The sequence below is a fragment of the Panulirus ornatus genome, chromosome 40 (assembly GCF_036320965.1).
Source record: "Panulirus ornatus isolate Po-2019 chromosome 40, ASM3632096v1, whole genome shotgun sequence".
NCBI classification, from domain to species: domain Eukaryota; kingdom Metazoa; phylum Arthropoda; class Malacostraca; order Decapoda; family Palinuridae; genus Panulirus; species Panulirus ornatus.
The window spans coordinates 9,623,695-9,640,102 of NC_092263.1; the positions used below are offsets into that span (position 1 = coordinate 9,623,695).

Below are 16,408 nucleotides of genomic sequence, written 5' to 3' on the forward strand. Positions count from 1 at the left end.
AGTATATGACACATATCCACATGAAGGAGAAAGAATTTAAGGGAAAAACCTACAAAAAACTAAGGGAATGCTTATCCTTAATGGCGATATGCCCTCTACTCTGAATCATCCTTTTCTAAAGGTAACATACCCAAAGCCACAAAAGGATGGCATATCAGAGCCAAAAAGGGATATTGTTGAATGAAAGTGTTTGTCGACTGTAAAAGAAAATTATTGCTTATCTAATCCCATGATATGTTCCTCAAGAAAGTTGAGGTATAAACCAATTTCACCTTACTGATCAAAGGATCTATAAATAACTTTGGCTATGAAACAGAGTACCAACTTCTTATTCCATCAGGAAATATTCCTTACTTATACAGCAAAGGTTTAATGGAGCCTGGATGAACATACAAATCTTCTAATTAGCAATTTTCTGACCAAGGAATTATTTGAAAAGTCCTGCCTGGAGATAATGGGCACATAAAAATCTAATTTTCCACAACTGTATCAACATGGCTTTAGTTATAAATATAACCATCTCATCTTCAGGAAGAGACTGAATTTTGATTAATCTCTTCCCCTTAGAAATGACCTTCAAACTTCAGTAGATTCTTATGCCTTGAGAGTATATGAATTTTACTAAATTTTCTTTCTGATCCCAAAGCTAAGAGGAATGGAATTTTCATAAGAAAAAAATGCAGTCATTTCCGAATCAGCCATCAGCAAACATGAGATTCAGAACCTTCAATAGCTCCCACTTAGATTAAAATAAGGATGCTAAGGATTTCGTTTGAAAAAAGAATCACAACAATCTACTCCACACACACACACAAACACACACACCTAAAAGCCATGAATTTGTCCAAAGAAAGAAAAGTGTAATCTTGAACAGAACAAAAAGGAGATTACTGGGAGGCGTATAAGATTAGGAAATATTTGGCAACTGTTTACATTCTATTTTTGGCCAAAACTAGAACATTGTTCTTGAATTTCATTATTGCACTTAAAGAAGCACAAAGATCTAAGGTCTGCTGGTGGGCAATAAAGATGGCACTAGAATGAAGAAAGCACAATAACATTAAGACATTAGAGGCAATGAATGTGTTCATCAAATGATCACTAAGGAAGGAAGAGGATTAAGAAGTGACATGATCACAACATTTAAGTTTCATAATGTCACGTGTGAATGATTCTTTGAGATATGGAAAGAAGAAATACCAAATACCAAAACTTGAAATCAGGCAAGAAACTTGTCAAAGAAGATGTGAAGAAAAACTTGTATAGTATAAGCTAGTCGATGAATGGAATAAACCAAGTAATGATACTGTGAATGTGGAGAGCATGCATAAGTTTAGAGAGCTGTATAATAGATGAGGAAGGTCAAGAGATTGGGGCCCCAGGAGTGTAGAACTTCCTTATGCCATACGAAAAAGGTAACAGTGAGACTAACACAGGAAATGGCAAACATGTATGACAAAATAATCACTTAAGTTTATCAATCATATGGCTTCTGGTCTTAATAACATTCAGCAAGTTTACGTGTCCTATCCTTTGTAAAATCCATACACCCTCAAAAACAATAGGAATAAGCAACACCAAAGGTGTTACCACTGCACTCACCTCTACTTGTGCTACGGCATGAGTCTGCAAGTCCACCTGAACCTCTTCCACATTTAAATTCTCAGACTTGCCCACACCACTCTGAAAAAGCAAAAAGAACACCATCAATTGTTTTGTCCTGATTTTGAAAAGACCACTCTTAGGCATATATAGCCATCTTCATGCATGTCCATCATTTCCTCTGCTAGTGAGATAGCTCCAGGAGCAGATGAAGAATGGCATCAATTATTCACATACACTCTCTAGGTGTCATGTATAATGTACCAAAATCAGAGTTCCCTAGTCACAGCAAGCATCACACACCTTTCTTTGATTTCCCTTGACCACTTTGCATGCTTGGTTCAGCTCACTGAAAGCACTTCATCCCCTGTAACCACATAGCTACAATTCTCTCTACCTCACACAAGTCAACATCCTCGCTCCTCGTTCCTTCCACTTCTGGGTTGAGCCATTCTTTCATCTGTTTCCTTGCGCTACCTCACAAACACAGGAGACAGCGACTAAGTAATAAGTATACATAATAAGTATATAATAAGTATATATATATATATATATTATATAATATATATATAATATATATATATAAAATATATTATATATTATATAAGCAGTGAAAGTTTTTATCGAGGATGTAAGGCATGTGTACATGTAGAAGAGAGGAAAGTATTGGTTCTCAGTGAATTAGGTTTGCGCAGGTGTTGATGTCTCCATGGTTGTTTAATTTGTTTATGGATGGGGTTGTTAGGGAGGTAATGCAAGAGTTTTGGAAAGAGGGGCAAGTATGAAGTCTGTTGGGGATGAGAGAGCTTGGGAAGTGAGTCAGTTGTTGTTCGCTGATGATACAGCGCTGGTGGCTGATTCATGTGAGAAACTGCAGAAGCTGGTGACTGAGTTTGGAAAAGTGTGTGGAAGAAGAAAGTTAAGAGTAAATGTGAATAAGAGCAAGGTTATTAGGTATAGTAGGGTTGAGGGTCAAGTCAATTGGGAGGTGAGTTTGAATGGAGAAAAACTGGAGGAAGTGAAGTGTTTTAGATATCTGGGAGTGGATCTGGCAGCGGATGGAACCATGGAAGCGGAAGTGGATCATAGGGTGGGGAGGGGGCGAAAATCCTGGGGCCTTGAAGAATGTGTGGAAGTCGAGAACATTATCTCGGAAAGCAAAAATGGGTATGTTTGAAGGAATAGTGGTTCCAACAATGTTGTATGGTTGCGAGGCATGGGCTATGGATTGAGTTGTGCGCAGGAGGATGGATGTGCTGGAAATGAGATGTTTGAGGACAATGTGTGGTGTGAGGTGGTTTGATCGAGTGAGTAACGTAAGGGTAAGAGAGATGTGTGGAAATAAAAAGAGTGTGGTTGAGAGAGCAGAAGAGGGTGTTTTGAAGTGGTTTGGGCACATGGAGAGGATGAGTGAGGAAAGATTGACCAAGAGGATATATGTGTCGGAGGTGGAGGGAACGAGGAGAAGAGGGAGACCAAATTGGAGGTGGAAAGATGGAGTGAAAAAGATTTTGTGTGATCGGGGCCTGAACATGCAGGAGGGTGAAAGGAGGGCAAGGAATAGAGTGAACTGGAGCGATGTGGTATACCGGGGTTGACGTGCTGTCAGTGGATTGAAGCAGGGCATGAGAAGCGTCTGGGGTAAACCATGGAAAGCTGTGTAGGTATGTATATTTGCGTGTGGACGTATGTATATACATGTGTATGGGGGGGGTTGGGCCATTTCTTTCGTCTGTTTCCTTGCGCTACCTCGCAAACGCGGGAGACAGCGACAAAGTATAATAAAAAAAAAAATATAAAAATATATATAAAATATATATATAATATATAATAATAAATATATATATATATATATATACATATTGTCTCCATGTTGTTTAATTTGTTTAGATGGGATTTAGGGAGTGAATGCAAAGTTTTGGAAAGAGCAGTATGAAGTCGTGGGTATAGAGCTTGGAAGTGAGTCAGTGTGTTCGCTGATGATACAGTGCTGTGTGATAATTAGAGAAACTGCAGAAGCTGGTGACTGAGATTGGTAAAGTGGTGAAAGAAAAGTTAAGAGTAAATGTGAATAAGAGCAAGGTAATTAGGTAAGTAGGGTTGAGGGTCAAGTCAATTGGGAGGTATTTTGAATGGAGAAAAACTGGAGAAGAAAGTGTTTAGATTCTGGGAGTAGGATCTGGCAGGAGGAACCATGGAAGCGAGTGGATCATAGGTGGGGGAGGGGCGAAAATCCTGGAGCCTTGAAGAATGTGTGAAGTCGAGAACTTATCTCGGAAAGCAAAAATGGGTATGTTTGAAGGAATAGTGGTTCCAACAATGTTTATGGTTGCGAGGCTTGGCTAGGGATAGAGTTGTGTGCAGGAGATGGATGTGCTGGAAATGAGATGTTGGACAATGTGTGTGTGAGGTGGTTGATCGAGTAGTAACGTAAGGTAAGAGATTGTGGAAATAAAAAGAGCGTGGTTGAGAGAGCAGAAGAGGGTGTTTTGAAATGGTTTGGGCACATGGAGAGAATGAGTGAGAAAGAATGACAAGAGGATATATTGTCCGGAGGTGGAGGGAACGAGGAAGTGGGAGACCAAATTGAGTGGAAGATGGAGTGAAAGATTTGTGTGATCGGCCTGAACATGCAGGAGGTGAAAGGAGGCAAGGAATAGAGTGAAATTGGATCGATGTGGTACACCGGGTTGTTGCTGTCAGTGGATTGAATCAGGGCATGTGAAGCATCTGGAAAAACCATGGAAAGCTGTTGTATGGTATATATTGACATGTGTGACGTACGTATATACATGTGTATGGGGGGTTGGGCCATTTCTTTCGTCTGTTTCCTTGTGCTACCTCGCAAACGTGGGAGACAGCGACAAAGTAAAAAAAAAAAAAAAAAAAAAAAAAAAAAAAAAAAAAAAAATTTCATACTATTCGCAATTTCCCGCATTTGCGAGGTAGCGTTAAGAACAGAGGACTGGGCCTTAGAGGGAAAATCCTCAACTGGCCCCCTTCTCTGTTCCTTCTTTTGGAAAATTAAAAAAAAACGAGAGGGGATAGGGGATAGGGGATAGGGGTGAAAGAATACTTCCCACGTATTCCCTGCATGTCGTAGAAGGTGACTAAAAGGGGAGTGAGTGGGGGGGGCTGGAAATCATTCCCTCTCGTTTTTTTTTCAATTTTCCAAAAGAAGGAACAGAGAAGGGGGCCAGGTGAGGACATTCCCTCAAAGGCCCAGTCCTCTGTTCTTAACACTACCTCGCTAACGTGGGAAATGGCGAATAGTTTGAAAGAAAAAGACTATAAGGAAAGCAAAAATGGGTATGCTTGAAGGTATAGTGGTTCCAACAATGTTATATGGTTGCGAGGTTGTCTCCCGCATTAGCGAGGTAGCACAAGGAAACAGACGAAAGAATGGCCCAACCCACCCACATACACATGTATATACATACACGTCCATACTACATATACATACCTATATATCTCAATGCATACATATATTTACACACACAGACATATACATATATACACATGTACATAAGTCATACTATCTGCCCTTATTCATTCCCATCGCCACCCAGCCACACATGAAATGACAACCCCCTACCCCTGCATGTGCACAAGGTAGCACTAGGAAAAGACAACAAAGGCCACACTCTTTCACACTCAGTCTCTAGCTGTCATGTATAATGCACCGAAACCATAGCTCCCTTTCCACATCTAGGCCCACAAAACTTTCCATGGTTTACCCCAGACGCTTCTCATGCCCTGGTTCAATCCATTGACAGCACTTCGACACCGGTATACCACATCGTTCCAATTCACTCTATTCCTTGTACGCCTTTCACCCTCCTGCATGTTCAGGCCCCGATCACTCAAAATCTTTTTATCTTCATCCTTCTGCCTCCAATTTGGTTTCCCACTTCTCCTCATTCCCTCCACCTCTGACACATATATCTTCTTTGTCAAGCTTTCCTCACTCATTCTCTCCATGTGACCAACCATTTCAAAACATCCTCTTCTGCTCTCTCAACCATACTCTTGTCATTACCACACATCTCTCTTACCCTTTCATTACTTACTTGATCAAACTACCTCACACCACACATTGTCCTCAAACATCTTATTTCCAGCACATCCACCCTCCTCCGCACAACTCTATCTATAGCCCATGCCTGGCAACCATATATCATTGTTGGAACCACTATTCCTTCAAACATACCCATTTTTGCTTTCCGAGATAATGTTCTCGACTTCCACACATTTTTCAACACTCCCAGAACTTTCGCCCCCTCCCCACCCTATGATTCGCTTCCGCTTCCATCCGCTGCCAAATCCACTCCAAGATATCTAAAACACTTCACTTACTCCAGTTTTCTCCACTCAAACTACCTCCCAATTGACTTGTCCCTCAACCCTACTATACCTAATAACCTTGCTCTTATTCACATTTACTTTCACACACTTTACCAAACTCAGTCACCAGCTTCTGCAGTTTCTTACCAGAATCAGCCACTAGTGCTGTATCATCAGCGAACAACAACTGACTCACTTCCCAAGCTCTCTCATCCACAACAGACTGCATACTTGCCCCTCTCTCCAAAACTCTTGCATTCACCTCCCTAACAACCCCATCCATATACAAATTAAACAACAATGGAGACATCACGCACCCCAGCCACAAACCGACATTCACTGAGAACTAATCATTTTCCTCTCTTCCTACTTGTACACAAGCTTTACATCCTCGATAAAAACTTTTCACTGCATCTAACAACTTGCCTCCTACACCATATATTCTTAATACCTTCCACAGAGCATCTCTATCAACTCTATCATATGCCTTCTCCAGATCCATAAATGCTACATACATATCCATTTGCTTTTCTAAGTATTTCTCACGTACATTCTTCAAAGCAAACACATGATCCACACATCCTCTACCACTTCTGAAACCACAATGCTCTTCCCCAATTTGATGCTCTGTATATGCCTCCACCCTCTCAATCAATATCCTCCCATATAATTTACCAGGAATACTCAACAAACTTATACCTCTGTAATTAGAGCAATCACCTTTATCCCCTTTGCCTTTGTACAACGGCACTATGCAAGCATTCCTCCAATCCTAAGGCACCTCACCATGAGTCATACATACATTAAATATCCTTACCAACTAGTCAATAACATAGTCACCCCCTTTTTTAATAAATTCCACTGCAATACCATCCAAACCCGCTGCCTTGCTGGCTTTTATCTTCTGCAAAACTTTTACTACCTCCTCTCTGTTTACCAAATCATTCTCCCTAACCCTCTCACTTTGCACACCACCTCGACCAAAACACCTTATATCTGCCACTCTATCATCAAACACATTCAACAAACCTTCAAAATACTCACTCCATCTCCTTCTCACATCACCACTACTTGTTATCACCACCCCATCAGCCCCCTTCACTGATGTTCCCATTTGTTCCCTTGTCTTACAACACTTTATTTACCTCCTTCCAAAACATCTTTTTATTCTCCCTAAAATTTAATGATACTCTCTCACCCCAACTCTCATTTGCCCTCTTTTTCACCTCTTGCATCTTTCTCTTGACCTCCTGCCTCTTTCTTTAATACATCTCCCAGTCATTTGCATTATTTCCCTGCAAAAATCGTCCAAATGCCTCTCTCTTCTCTTTCACTAGCAATCTTACTTCTTCATCCCACCACTCACTACCCTTTCTAATCTGCCCACCTCCCATGCTTCTCATGCCACAAGCATCTTTTGTGCAAGCCATCACTGCTTCCCTAAATACATCCCATTCCTCCCCCACTCCCCTTACGTCCTTCGTTCTCACCTTTTTCCATTCTGTACTCAGTCTCTCCTGGTACTTCCTCACACAAGTCTGCTTCCTAAGCTCACTCACTCTCACCACTCTCTTCACTCCAACATTCTCTCTTCTTTTCTGAAAACCTCCACAAATCTTCTCCCTCTGGTTGCACCTCTCAGCACATTAACATGCAAAAGTCTCTCTTTCACGTGCCTATCAATTAACACGTAATCCAATAACACTCTCTGGCCATCTCTCCTACTTACATATGTATACTTATGTATATCTCTCTTTTTAAACCAGGTATTCCCAATCACCAGTCCTTTTCCAGCACACAAATCTACAAGCTCTTCGCCATTTCCATTTACAACATTGAACATCCCATGTACACCAATCATTCCCTCAACTGCCACAATACTCGCCGTGGTTTCAGTGCATTATACATGACAGCCAGAGACTGAGTGTGAATGAATGTGGCCTTTGTTGTATTTTCCTAGCATTACCTCGCGTGCATATGGGGGGAAGGGGTTGTCATTTAATGTGTGGCTGGATCGTGATGGGAATGAATAAAGGCAGCAAGTATGAATTATGTACATGTGTATATGTCTGTGTATGTATATATATGTATACATTGAAATGTATAGGTATGTATAAGTGCATGTGTGCATGTGTATGTATATACATGTGTATGTGGGTGGGTTGGCCCTTTCTTTCTGGGAGGTGGGCAGATTAGAAAGGGTAGTGAGTGATGGGATAAAGGAGAATGATTGTTAGTGAAAGAGAAGAGAGAGGCATTTGGACAATTTTTGCAGGGAAATAGTGCAAATGACTGGGAGATGTTTAAAAGAAGGAGGCAGGAGGTGCAAGAAGTGAAAAAGAGGGCAAATGAGAGTTGGGGTGAGAGATTATCATTAAATTTAGGGAGAATAAAAAGAATGGATGAAGGTAGCAAGTATGAATGTGTAAACGTGTACATATGTATATGTTGTGTATGTATATGTATGTATATGTTGAAATGTGTAGGTATGTATATGTGTGTGTGTGTGGGCGTTTATGTACATATACGTGTATGTGGATGGGTTGGGCCCTTTTTTCGTCTGTTTCCTTGCGCTACCTTGCTAACGCGGGAGACAGTGACTAAGTATAATAATAATAAAAATAATAATGAGTATATGAGTGGATGGGCCATTCCTCATCTGTTTCCTGGCGCTACATTGCTGACATGGGAAATGGCGATCAAATATAATAATAAAATAAAAAATAATACTTACAAGGAAGGAATGCAAAGGTCTGGGAGATTATAAAAGAAAAGTACAGGAGGTCAAAAGAAAGGTGCTAGGGTTGAGAATGAGGGCAAATGAGAGTTGGGGTGAGAGGGTATCATCAAACTTAGGGAGAATAAAAAGATGTTTTGGAAGGAGGTAAACAACATGCATAAGACAAGAGAGCAAATGGGAACATCGGTGAAAGGGGCAAGTGGGGAAGTAATAACAGGAAGAGATGAAGTGAGAAGGAGATGAAGCGAGTATTTTGAAGGTTTGTTGAATGTGTTTGATGATAGAGTGGCAGATATAGAGTGTTTTGGTCAGAGTGGTGTGCAAAGTGAGAGGGGTCAGGGAAAATGGTTAGTGTAAGCTTTGTGGAAGACGAAATCTGGCAAGGCGGCAGGTTTGGATAGTACTGTAGTAGAATTTACAAAGAAAGGGGGTGACTGTGTAACTGATTGGTTGTATTGATATTCACTGTATGTATGGATCATGATGAAGTGCCTGAGGATTGGCAGAATGAATGCAAAGTGCCATTGTACAAAGGTAAAGGGGATAAAGGTGAGTCTTCAAACTACAAAGGCATAAGTTTGTTGAGTATTCCTGGGAAATTATATGCAAGGGTATTGATTGAGAGGGTAAAAGCATGTACAGAGCATCAGATTAGGGAAGAGCAGTGTGGTTTCAGAAGTGGTAGAGGATGTGTGGATCAGGTGTTTGCTTAGAAGAATGTATGTGAGAAATACTTAGAAAAATAGAAGGATTTATTTGAAGCATTTCTGGAACTGGAGAAGGCATATGATAGGGTTGATAGGGATGCTTTTTGGAAGGTCTTTAAGAGTATATGGTGTGGGAGGAAAGTTGCTAGAAGCAGTTAAAAGTTTTTACCAAGGATGTAAGGCATGTGTACGTGTAGGAAGAAAAGGATATACTTGGAAATTCTGAGGATATGGAAAGCTTGCCATTTAGAATGGAACATCTTGCAATAGGTAGAAATGACATGGGAAAGGAGAGACTTCCAAAGTTCAGCAGAGGAGGGAGTGAAACAAAGATTTACTACATATGTCTGAGCTGCTAGGAGCTATACACAATTTACAGGATGCAGAAGTTTGTAAAGTAGTGTGAGATTTGAAATACTAGCAAATCTTATGACACACGCAGTCTGAAAAATTTCAAAAATTTCCCACCATTGTGAGGCAAGAGATACAGATGAAGCATGTCCTGCTTCGTACTGCTGCAGGCCTCAGGCCAATGTAGTCATTTCCCTGGCAAATTGACATACACACTACATCTCTTCCTAAACAAGGATTCCCTCAGGATCACTTAAGAGAGCAGAACATTCTTCCATGCCAGCTACCCAAAGGCTCCCATGAGATCATTTGAATGGAGCATTCATCCACATCCACTCCCTTCTTACATAGGACTCCTACCAGAATCATTGATAAGAGCTACAAACTCATCCTCATCAGCTCCTCTCATTCACAAGAATTCCATAATAGCTATTTGCATAAACAAGTACTTCAACTAGGGCTATTTCAGAAAGTAGACTATTAATCCACACCATCTTTTCCTCTCACAAAAGGACTCCTGCTAGAACAACTTTTGAAAGAAATAGACTTATTCACAACAGGTCCTTTCAAAAACAATGACTTCTGTTGTGGACAACTCAATTGCAGCTCAAAAATCCAATGCAGATTCCTGTAAATATTTACACTTATCCCTCTCTAAAATGACCTTTCATTTATTTTGTCTCATTTTTTCTGCTCGTTTAAATCATCTCTAAACATCATTTTCTTTTTTTTATTTACTAATTACACCTTTCCTTCCTTCAAAATACAGATTTTCATAATTTCTTTAATTTTCTAACAACACATGCATCTATTCAAAAGCAAACTCAGATTCCTAAATCCTACTAGACATACTCCTACTCATGTAAACTTACCAAGACATTACAAGTAAGGCGGTCATGACCTGTTAGGTCAGGGGGTGCTGTAAGCCTCACTTCCTCAGTCTCTGATTCACTGAGTGCCTCTGCACTTAGAAACAATGGGTCTAACTCCAACTCTCCAAGACTATTGACTCGCATCATGACAGTTTGAGAGCTGTGTCCACTACTGCTGTCACTGCCAAAAGGAAATAATAATAGAATAGCATCACCATTGAGTATAATTCATACTGCTTAAACTAAGACATCAAAAAAATAATGGATTTTTTTTCCCAAATGGACTGACTGAAAATGCATGATCAGTTGAAGGAGCTGTTGTCCTCATTCAAGGTAAGCATAGCAGGATGCTATTGTCCTACATCAATGCACACTGTAATCTAGCCACAGACAACAACCTAAACAATGGACGAGTGACGTGAGCCACCAGGTGGCCTCATCAACCCATTGTAGACCAAGATTAGGAAGTTGTGAGGCTTTTCAAGGGTACCGCCACTGCCCTAACACCAACTTGTGCACCCATACTGCCATTACTTAGGACTGGCCAATCTGGTAAGTAATGTGTTTTCCTTACAATTAAAAACACATGCTTAACTCTTAATTCGTATGGGTTGTTAACATAAGCAAGTATACACAAATAATGTGATGTATGCTTATGTAACTTTTGGATACAAAATTGGCAAATTCTAGTTGATCATTTGGTCTTCCTTAACTAAGAAGCATGTCTAAATTCTTAAGAAAGAAAATTCATTTTCTGTATTTTTGTGCACCCTTTCATAAATGAGAAAAATTGGGTTTTGCTGTTTTTTTATGCAAGAGGAGCTTGAACAATCAACTGTGCACCAAATGCATTAACAACTTAATCACCTGCAGAAACCCTACTCTGGTAAAAGATAAATCACCTTTTGTCTTGATGATGGCTTTTGCTTTTTTAGTGGAGCTTTAAGGGTAGGTAAGCAGTCGTTCTGGGAGGAGCTTTCCGTAAATTTTCTTCTGATTATCCTGTTTATAGGCATAGCTGGTTTAAGCCAAATTTTGGAGTAGCACTTCTTGATATGTATGTGTGTCCTTCAGGAGAAGGGATATTACTGGTTTGGGTTTGGAGTGCTTCATGTGTACAAGCTGGGGTGGTGTGGGAGGTTAGGATTTTCTTTATCATCAAGGAATAACTTCTCTGTTCATTGCATACTTTATATGAACATATTTCTACCAATCTATTATATTGTTATGAAAAAAAGTGGGCTCTGATAGTTGAAAACCTTTTCTCTATAAGGCAATGTCCCACAAGCATTCAATACATTCCTTGAAAATAGACCAGCTAAGAACCTGTCCATCCTTGTATTCAGTGAGTTAGTAGCATCTGATGTTCATCATTTGCGAAGATCTCATTCGTATTCTCAGCCAATGCTCATCTTCCAGGTCCACTCTCAGCCAATTAGCAATTGCTGCTGCTACTGGCCAGGGTTCACCTGAAGCTCACACGTTTGCAGATTGTGGGTGCCGACCCCAGGCACTTACAGAAGATAATAAGAAATATTATTTTTTTGCAAAAAGGAAAGGAAGGCCAAGCAAGGTGACAAACCCTGGAAAAATTGCTCTCAGGACATCACATGGGTTATCAAACTCTGGTAAAACAAACTGATGTATCTAAGGATCTCCGGAAAAAAAATCTTGGAAAAAGATAACTGGTTTCAATAATTTCCAGCCAAGAATAGAGAAACTGCTTTAACTGCCCTCACTTTTAATGTCAAGAACAGAAGAGGAAAAGTCTGATATTTCTAAATATACTATGGTGCAAATAAAACATTCAAAATGATTCAGGACCTCACATATCAAGGCTGTCAGTGGTAGGGAAAGCTTACTGGAATTAAGCAGATGAAGGCCCTAACTCTTAATCTAATGATCAATGTTTGAAGACATTATCTAGAGATGGCTGAACAGTTTCCTTCTTTTTATAATGGTTCAGCTTTCCATAACAGGTCGAGGCATTTTCAATTACCTCGCTGAATATAGAGCTTCTTTCTTTGTTTGAATGATCTTCGTGGAAAATTTCCATTGGTTAATTCAACTATCTTAAGCTGGTGACATTTTCTCTGGATTCATACTCTGTGGAGTCTGTTTCTACACTCACAATCCTCTTCCTCTCTTGGTTGTTCTTCAAGTTGTATCAGATCCTCATTTGATAATTTCTTTCCCTGGATATCAAGCAACTTCCCCATGTCCTCCTCTTCCACAATGTCCATTTGAACTCATCTTGATAATCCAACAATATTACCATGAATCTCTGAAACAGCTTCAAATCCTTAGAAATCACTGACACATACTGGCCATATTTTTTGCAATGTTCATTATTGCGGACACAGCTCACCAATGTTGTAGATTGCTTTCATTTCACTAGAGCCATGCCAAAAATCTCTCATGGTACACTGACTGTCACAGTCCGTTTCCTGTAATGAGTTGGGACATAACTCCTTAATCAACTGGCTGCAGCGTTAAAGTCATGCTGGATGGGAGAAAATTACCTGAAGATGTTCAGATATGTTGTTCAAACTGGCAGGATGACCACTGTCAAGGATGAATAATCACTGTATAGCAGGTTGTTCTTGACACAATAATCTTTCAAGTGAGTCAGAAACGGAAATGAAACAATTACTGAAAGAAATTTCTATATTATTCAGGCCTATCTAGTTAAGTATCAGACAACAGAAATATTCTGAAAAGTCCTTCATAGCAGTGGGTGTCTTGGAGTTACACCTTAAGAGTTTTCTGCAACATTCACACTTAACATGAAAGTCAACTGATCTTTGGTTGCTTTCAACCTGTGCTCAGTTTCCTCTTCCCTGAAAATAAATCTCTAGCCAGCAGACTCTCCAAGTAATGCCTTGTCTCACCTATGTCAACATCTACTGAGGTGTACAGCCACCTTCTTTGATAATCAGAGTTTAATATTGCTGGGTATTTATCTCCTTCCCTAACTGCACTCTCAACTTCACCAGCCACCTTAATACTGTGTAAGTTCCTTTAATTCAAACCTACCACAACTAGCTGCAAAAGCATCACCTTCTGAATGTAAACAACATATATCCCTTAGATCTTCACGGAATCTTTTAACTATTTGCTGAATAACTATCATACTTGTTATGGCATTATACTGATTTTGATCTCTGATCCAGACTTCGAGCACTTGCTCCATGTTCTCCAAAACTTCACTTCCAGTAAGAACTGTCCTTAGAGCACTTAAGGGTGTCCCATTGTGAGCATATTGTCTCATCTTATCTGCACCCTTACTGGTGCAGCAGGCAAGCCAAGAGATCTGGCCATATCAACTCCTTATTCACCTTATCATAATTTCATCTCCAAACTACTGCTTTTCTTCTTCCAAGAAGCACAAGATTCACTGGAGGACTTTCCCATCACAGTTTTAGAGGGTCTGAGATCATTATATGTAATATAACAATGTGTGAATATGTGTTGTTATGTAATATTACGTTGTGTGAATGTGTGTTGTATCACCAAAGTATTAGTTGACTGCATCAAGTTGCCAGGCTTGTGGGACACTGTCACTTGCAAACAGTACCTCACCAGAGAAATTGCCCATTATTGTTGTGTGCAGTTTCTGAAACTTTATTCTAGAGCATATATCATTTCCTTTTTTTAAGAACAAAATATAAGCAAAAAACTTTACACCAGAAAACCATATAGCACTTATATGGATATCTATCATTTATAACAATAAAAGTGGCTCAAACCTTATGTGTATACACTCAGAAATGACCCTTACTAAGGCCCAATATATGGCTTTATCATCCCCTGATTCCCTGTCCTGTATTTCTTATAACACTAACATTCTAGAAAATAGCTCCCCTATTTAATCATGAATTTACTCTATACAATGGGAAGCAAGACAAACACGAATAATATGCTATGTAAAATAGCAGTGCCACACTACATCTACAAGATTTCTTTCAATACGAGATAATTATCAAGAAAACTGAGCACATTCACACACAAAAACATTGATATCAACACAAAACACAAAACAGTATATACCTCTGAGCAGTAGTTTTGTCTGTGATGTCAGTAAGCAGTGGTAAGCTCTCTTCCTGGAGATTGGTCAACTGAGATTTGACTTGTATTTCAGTTGGCACAACATTTCTGTGAGCTGAGCTCATTGTCTGTTGTGATTTTGATTGAATATCTGTTGTAATGAGGATCTTTGTGCTCACAGGATCAGATTTCGTTTGTAGTTTAGTCTGTAAATCTGACGATAAGACACCTTTGGGGACGGAGCTACAAGCAACTTGCCTAGGCTTAGATCGTATGATGGAGGGCAAAAATTTGTTATTTCTATCACTATGCAATGGTCGAGTTCTTCGAACAGTGATGATCGGTCCATTCTTCTGCTTCTTTGGACTAGATCCAGGACTCTCCAAGACCCTCAGAGGACTAGACCCCTCCAGTGATGAAGGCAGCCTATCCTTTTTAACTATACTATTCTCCAAAGGCACAGTTATTATGTTTTCACTCAGATTGTCCATAACAATTTCTGCAGGAACTGTACAAACAAAAGAAAATCATATATTAAATACAACCATTATCTGAAACATATCATGGAAGAGCTAAAAATTTCCTTAAAATGAACTTTCAGAATTACAATGACTGGCCACAGCCCTAGGGGCTTGAATTCTGCATAGATAGCAAAAAAAATAGCTTTACCAAGTAAGCTATTGAGCTGTCTTATGGACAACTACCTTTAAGTTCTGACAGCGTGAAAATATCAGCGAACAACCGTATACTTTAGGGGCAGTGAATAAAAATTTCTTAAATGCTAAATAATTAAAGTTTCCCAGAACTAACCAACTGAAACTGAGATGTGGCTTATTTGCCCAGACTTTATCAGGTTTATAGCAAAAAACTTTCATTCAAAGCCTATACGGCTCATAAGAACTGATGCTACGTCGTGATTCAAACAAATCAAACAATGACCACAAAATATGACAACTTCATTTTTCTTTTGACACTCTGATGAAACAACAGATTAAATAAGGATACACAGATACAATACATCAATATGGTATCCAAGAGAAAGAAAGGAGTTTTTAGTCACTGAAAGACTCACATCCAAGCCCAGAAAGACTAAGCAAAAGATAAACTTTGTCTAGTAATAAAAATGGAAAATTTCTTAAAATCATAATAAACTCCACAGCTACTTACCATATACTAGTGACTAATCACCACTGCATAATGCAAAGATATGCCATAAGGAAAATGGCCATCATGAATTAGCATTAAATGACATTCTACTCTCAAAGCCTGAAGTACCTTAGGGAACTTTTATTTGCATTACCTCTCATGGATGGGTGGGTTATTAAGTGTTCCATCTTAACTCTCTTAGGCTTAGAAATGAGTCTCTCATGTCAGTAAGCTGAGGATACACTAACTCAATTTGTGAAATATTCAAATTGACAACTGATGAGGCAGAAGCCCTTAATTTCTGCATAGGTAAGAAGACAATTGAATAGAAAATGGATTACGGTCTAGATTAAAGATTAAAATAATGTAAATAAGGATACTATGAACTTTCTCACAACAAAAAAAGTAATATTCACTTTTGTAGTTGGAAAGATATAATTTCTCCTAAAGAAAACACCATAAGGCAAAACATATATTGAATTACCAACAGCAAAGAATGTCTGTAGCAAATAGGTGCTTATGAGTCACAGAAATCACACTTAGCCAATGAAAGGCAAGGTAGCTTGTGGCCAGAAGTGTAATAAACAATATGAAACATA

At 39.3% G+C, this 16,408-nt stretch overlaps 1 protein-coding gene across 7 annotated transcripts in view; it reads right to left on the reverse strand.

The window, feature by feature from the left end:
* The window catches only part of LOC139761357 (uncharacterized), a 49,631-nt gene that overhangs the window by 18,746 nt on the left and 14,477 nt on the right, over positions 1–16,408 (reverse strand). For all 7 annotated transcript variants that reach the window (XM_071685446.1, XM_071685447.1, XM_071685445.1 and 4 more), the window contains exons 4-6: positions 14,667–15,171; positions 10,617–10,797; positions 1,603–1,683 (exon numbers count right to left, since the gene is read on the reverse strand). In XM_071685446.1, coding sequence (XP_071541547.1) covers positions 1,603–1,683; positions 10,617–10,797; positions 14,667–15,171 — 767 coding nt within the window. The remainder of the gene's footprint in view (positions 1–1,602; positions 1,684–10,616; positions 10,798–14,666; positions 15,172–16,408) is intronic.